Raw genomic sequence first — 6,051 nt, 5'->3', positions numbered from 1 at the left:
TCTTTCGCCAAATAGGCCTGTGATGCATGCCTAATCCATAAGCTACCATAGCTTGGGGAAAAGTAAGGATGTACCCCTAATCCATAAGCTACCATAGCTTGGGGAAAAGTAAGGATGTACCCCTGATCATCCACCACATCATGTATCTGCCTGATATCCATTTTGCTTAAATTGTAGGCTTTAATAGGCTCCTGACATGCAAGGAGTGTCAAAAACAACAATGCAATATAAACTTTCCTGACGAAGTGAGTTGGCCCTTGGATTGGGAGGGGGGCATTTAATGCAAGAAAGAACCTGCTCCCAATCAAGGATTGGAGCAATAGCAAAAGGACACCCTGGAATCTTCCCCATAAACTTGCCAAGGAGTACGTCCCAGTAGTAAGATTATCCAAATAGAGGAGCAGAGGATGGGTGGCAATGGCATAAAGTAAAGCACTAAGGGGACATCCCTTTGCCAAGATGCAGCAATGCATCATTAAGTTCTTGAGCAAAAAATTACTGCTCCAGAGGAAGTGCATGGTCCACTATCGAGATTGGCTTGTACCTCAGTCAGTAGGACTTCCCTGGCATCAATGATCAACAACATATGTCACACACAAACACACACAAAACCCACTCCACCCATTCTCCATACACTACACACCAAGCTACTTGAATATCCTTCACCACTCTCTCTCTCTCTCTCACTCACTCCCCTCTCCCCCCCCCCCCCCCCCAAAGCTACTTGCATATCCTTCACCATTCTCGGTCCCGTAGGCCATATTATGTAAATGCTCTCTTCCCCTCTCCCTCTAAATGCTCTCTCCCCCCCTCCCCCTCCCCACACACACACAAAAAAGCCACTCCACCCATTCTCCATACACTACACACCAAGCTACTTGCATATCCTTCACCATTCTCGGTCCCGTATGCCATATTCTGTAAATGCTCTCTCTCTCTCTCTCTCTCTCTCTCTCACACACACACACCCCCCCCAAGCTACTTGCATATCCTTCACCATTCTCAGTCCCGTAGGCCATATTCTGTAAATGCTCTCTCCCTCTCCCTCTATATGCTCTCTCCCCCTCCCCCTCCCCACCCTCCCTCCCTCTCTCCCCCCCTTCCCTCTCTCTCCACACACACACACACACACACACACACACACACACACACACACACACACACAAAAGCCACACTTCACCCATTCTCCATACACTACACACCAAGCTACTTGCATATCCTTCACCATTCTCGGTCCTGTAGACCATATTCTGTAAATGTCATCTCATTGTCATCGTCGTTTCCCTCTCTCTGCCCCCACCAATGTATGTATGTATTGCAGAGGCCCAGTGGACAGCAATAATTCTAGAAAGACGATAATCCTCCAGAAACAGGAGTTTCAATTGCCAACAAGAAAGCAACAGAAGGGAGGGGAACCCACTCTCACTATGTGAAACCCTCAAAGCAAATATCCAATTACTTAACATGCAGCTTAATCCTTTTAATCGTTGCTTAACTTACATCCTTTGTATGCCAACTTAGCTTCCAATGAAAGTAAAGACGGGCAGGTCACTATGCTGCCCAAAATCATGCTAGAAGATGCGTTCATATCTTCTTAAGTACATAGAAATGATAAGATTCTGATTGTACAACAGGAGGTAAGTCTTTCCTTTCCACCCTGCTACAAATTACTGTTGAGCACACTGCACTTTTGGCCCACTTGATTCCTCCTCCTCCTCATATGCCTCCTGTTGTGCCTGCTGCTTCCTTCTCATCTCATCCTCAATGTTCACATCTTGCAGAATAGTCTCTTCACATTCATCAATCTCCATCTCAGTCATTTCATTGGATGGTCTCGGGGGTAAGATAGCTTCCAATTGCCGGCACTGCTCCTGGGAAAGGGTACCAGATTCTGGGAAGTCCACGGAAAAGTGCACATATAACTTTCCCTTCATAAATGGACGCTGGTACACAGGCATTCCTTCGTCGTTAATGGCTTTAAATTGCCCTATATCATAGTCAAACAGAAGCAGTCAGTGACCAATTGTGTTAACATTGTTAGTGATAACAAGAATTAACACCACACAAATTCCAAAACAACAGCAAATAAATTGCTTTATCATGAAACAACCATAAAGACAAACTAGAATAAGCAATCCATTAATGGCCATTCGATTTCCCACAAAACAATCAGGCACACATCTTTGTGTATTCACACAAATCCTCGCAGTAGCAGAACTTGATCTCCAAAATTTGATAAGCATTAGAACATTTCCTTGAATTGAATTCACTCACTGTTGTAGCAGCACGGCTACAAGCTGTGAGCATGCAAATACCCACTACAAATACATACAAGCATCATAATCACACAAGAAACCTGTCATTCAGTGTTTTCTTTTTCAATTTGCAATGCTCCCAAAACTTTGGCAGCAGGACAAGGAAAAAGGGTAGAAACACACACTTTTTGGGGCCAATGACGAGATTGATAGCAGACTTTTTCGTCCCTGCTTAGTCTCTCTGCCCAAGTATAGCAGACTTGACCACTAGCTAGGGGAGCCACTCCACAAGCAAATGAGCAGAGTACAAAAAAGCACGAAAACATCAAGAGTCCTTACAAGAAGAAAGTTTCAGGCACAGCCATCATCTGACAAGCAAGACCAAATGGCTGGCTGATTCAGCAATTGAGAGACCACACGCCCACAGGCAAACAATATGGACAGTTGCAGGCAATTTAATCAAGCACTCTAAAGAGCCTACACAATGATAAAAGAAAATGGGACTAAATTTCACTCTTTCACCAGAGGAGCGATCAGACACGGAATAGTACCATGTGAAGACCAAGAAGGGAAAAAAGCCCTCACAATCACAAAGACTATGAAGAAGAAAATCCTGCTAGATCTCGGAGAAACAAAATACAGAACACATAACCAGGGACTCGGAGGAGGAGATCTACACTAAGTAAAAATATCAAGAGCATACAGAATCGCTCACATGCAAAAGTTTTCAGCAAAAGCACACAGAGAGCATACCTGGCTTCACTATCTCCCCAGGAGCCGACTTCAACAATAGTTGCCGACCATCAAGATGAGTAAGCACAAATTGGAACCCGCACAGTGCCTCGGTAAGGCTTAACGTGTGCTCAACGAAAAGGTCGTCACCCTTCCTTCTAAATTTTGCATGCTCTTTTAATTGAAGAACGAATACGATATCGCCAGTAATCGTATCCGGCTGCACAAAGTTAGACGCTTTCTTTCAGACGAAAAACCAATAATGAGAGCGTGGGCTATTGCTGTTTATAACCACTCAATCAACAAAACATTTTGAACGTTATATTGACGTTACCGCTTCATCGGCTTCACCAGGGAAAGTAATCTTCTGACTGTGTTGCATGCCCTTCTCAATGTGCACTTCAAGTACCTTTTTATCCTGTACTACCTTCTCACCTTTACATTGAGTGCATCTGTCTTTGTCGCTGATAGTTTCCCCTGATAATACAGTAGAAATTCATCACAAGAACCAGTAACGCAAATTGAAAATACTGCACAACTTACCAGCTTCTTTAAACAAACCCGAAAAATAAACAAAAACAAAAAGCGAGATCCACAACAACTCGAACTCACTTACCAGAACCTTTACAGTCTGGGCAAACATGTTGCATCTGCTGTATCATGCTTGGTCCAAGCTGTCTAATAGAGACCTTCATTCCCGATCCTTGACAACCGGCACACTTCATGGATGCTCCAGACTTCGAGCCTTTTCTGTAAAAATGAGGCAGCCAATGAATAGAAGCCAGAGGTCCGACTCAACTTTTGAAGAGATCATGATGAGGATAAAAACAGTACCCCTTGCACTTGGGACAGAGTACATTTCTGGACAAGGATAGCTTCTTAGATGTGCCATTATATAAATCTTCCAGCGACACCTTCAGAGGGTGGACAACATCCTCTCCACGCCTTTGCCTCCGACCACCCCGGCTACTACCACCTGTAGCAACAAAGTCAGCCGGAGAAATAATTACCAAGAAAGACGCAGGATTAGCCACCATCACAGATCAAGAGGCCGCGCTGGAAGACAGTTAATCACCTCCGCCAAATGGACTCGCGCCTCCAAAGAAGGACTCGAAGATGTCGAAGGGATTGTGAGCACCACCGCCACCAGCCATCCCTTCCTTGATGGCATCTTCTCCATATTGGTCATATATTTCTCTTTTCTCCGGATCGCTCAAAACCTCGTATGCTTGCGCCAATTCCTTAAACTGTAGGGCCGAAATTGGGGGGAAAACTTAGACTCGAAGGAAGAACAGCACAAAAAAGCAGGCACGGCATCCGATCCTATTGAGACATGGAATACCTTCTCGGGATCGCCACCTTTGTCGGGGTGGTTCTTGATTGCGGCCTTGCGGTAGGCTTTCTTGAGCTCATCGGCGGAAGCGGTCTTGGAGACGCCAAGAATGTCATAGTAGCGGGTATTGTCGCTCTTCTTGGGAGCGCGTCCAAACATGGTGGGAGGCGATAGGACGAGGAGCGAAACGAGACGAAATAGGGAGCGAGAATGCGAGCAAAGGGGGTCGATGGGAGCAGAAAAAGCAGGGGAAGAGGATGGAGCAGGAGATAAAAGAGGTAGGAGATCGAGATCCGCTGGAAAAGCTAAGGCAAAAGACGACGCTTTTGGCTATGGCGGAAAGCCAGAGAGACCAGAAGCTGAAAAGACGGAAAACACTAAACGAGCTGTATGAATGTGAAAAGAGAGTCCCTATTGAAGACGACGAAATCTTGACCGTTCATTCCCCACATCTCATCTGGACCGTCGATGTCTTAACCCATCCAACGGCCCACAGCCCCGCCTGGCCAACCGCTGGTTCTCGGAGGTTCGGGAGCCTTCCCACCGTCCGATCCCCGATCCCGCCATCCAACGGCCCATAACGCTCGAAGGCCCTGGATGCTTCCAGAGCCTTCCCCGCCACGTGGACCGATCGTTTTTTTTTTGGGTCTCATTGACTTGACTTGGCCTTCGCCTTGACTCCCATATTTTCGCCCCTCTCATTTTGTTGGCCAACGTGTTGAGGACACGCCTCGCCAGCGAGCAACAAGAGCTTCCATCTCAGAATCTCGGAACACTATCATCTTCCAGCGTATGCAACTTCTCAAGCTCAAGGAGTCCACAATCATAGCTCAAATGAAGACGAATCTTCGCGACTTGAGTTGGCATGTAAGGTCTCATCAGCAAGTCCCTGCTCGAAATCAATATCCACCTCTAGGCTAGGGTCTCTTTGCTTTTTAGCACAGGCCGCGGGCAAACTACCCCCTTTTGGCGCAAGCCGCAGCCAAACTACCCCCTTTTGGTAGGCCAAATTTTATATAGGTCTGTCTTCCTAGGGGTGACCACCCCTCCTATTACCCAAAAAAAAAAAAAGAGGTAGTGCTATAGTGGAGAATTAGATTCTCCTTTGTGAATTTCCTCGGTAATTGTTGATAAAAGATACTTGAGTTGGATGTTTCAAACTTCCTTTGATGGAGTATTTATTTGAAAAAATATAATTGAGTTCGACATTTCAAACTTCCTTTTATGGAAAATTAGGCTAAAACTGCCTTTTAATAGCCCAATTCATTTTTTAAAATTGGTATTGCTTTCTCCTCTACATCCAAAAGCACATGCATGCTATGCTAGGAGGCGAGCCCACACATACTTGTGCACTCTTGTTGTTGTAGCTTAAGTAAGGTGCTAGTCAATCTCAAGCCTGTACTATGGAGCCCAACAATGCCCATAGTCTTGAACTCGAGTGAGCTAGGGGAGGAGTGTGAGACGACGTGAGTTTGGGTGGCCCTATGCATGGACACGCCTCACCTTAGGCTCCATGGAAATGAGCGGGGGTCCAGCCTGAAACGTCAGAGAGCCAATACACCCTCGCTAGAGATGCCTAGACCCTACAAGCATGACGACTCGGATTCCAACAACCTGCAGGAGGTGGACCCTCAAGGAGTATCATCGAAGGAAGGTTATGTAGGAGGGGGAAAGCTGCCATCCTACTTCGAAATCCTTACAAAGAATATCCAAGGGGGCTTTATCCCCCTG

The 6,051-nt window shown here is 46.0% G+C and overlaps 1 protein-coding gene across 1 annotated transcript; it reads right to left on the bottom strand.

Moving 5' to 3' along the window:
• Window positions 1-1,430: 1,430 nt before the first annotated feature.
• On the bottom strand, window positions 1,431-4,690 carry LOC147893059 (dnaJ protein homolog). The gene is made up of 7 exons (XM_087387673.1): window positions 4,330-4,690; window positions 4,063-4,234; window positions 3,822-3,963; window positions 3,604-3,737; window positions 3,322-3,464; window positions 3,009-3,207; window positions 1,431-1,987 (listed from the first exon to the last, which is right to left on the bottom strand). Exons 1-7 carry the CDS (start codon window positions 4,477-4,479, stop codon window positions 1,668-1,670), a joined length of 1,260 nt encoding a protein of 419 aa, XP_087243799.1. The 5' UTR covers window positions 4,480-4,690; the 3' UTR covers window positions 1,431-1,667.
• Between the last annotated feature and the right edge of the window lie 1,361 nt (window positions 4,691-6,051).

Source organism: Dipteris shenzhenensis, chromosome 16, assembly GCF_047967505.1.
Source record: "Dipteris shenzhenensis isolate YYH24624 ecotype China chromosome 16, Dip_SZ_1.0, whole genome shotgun sequence".
NCBI classification, from domain to species: Eukaryota; Viridiplantae; Streptophyta; class Polypodiopsida; order Gleicheniales; family Dipteridaceae; genus Dipteris; species Dipteris shenzhenensis.
Note: the sequence above shows the minus strand (reverse complement) of the source record. Positions and strands in the feature narration are given on the sequence as shown.

What these genes read in the sequence shown, in the direction of transcription:
- LOC147893059 (XM_087387673.1), bottom strand. Translation starts at nt 4,479, where the DNA reads ATGTTTGGACGCGCTCCCAAGAAGAGCGACAATACCCGCTACTATGAC. An exon ending in AAGGTGGCGATCCCGAGAAG is followed by an intron (nt 4,235 to 4,329) that starts GTATTCCATGTC and finishes TCGGCCCTACAG; the next exon opens with TTTAAGGAATTGGCGCAAGC. An exon ending in TGGGGAGATAGTGAAGCCAG is followed by an intron (nt 1,988 to 3,008) that starts GTATGCTCTCTG and finishes ACTATGATATAG; the next exon opens with GGCAATTTAAAGCCATTAAC.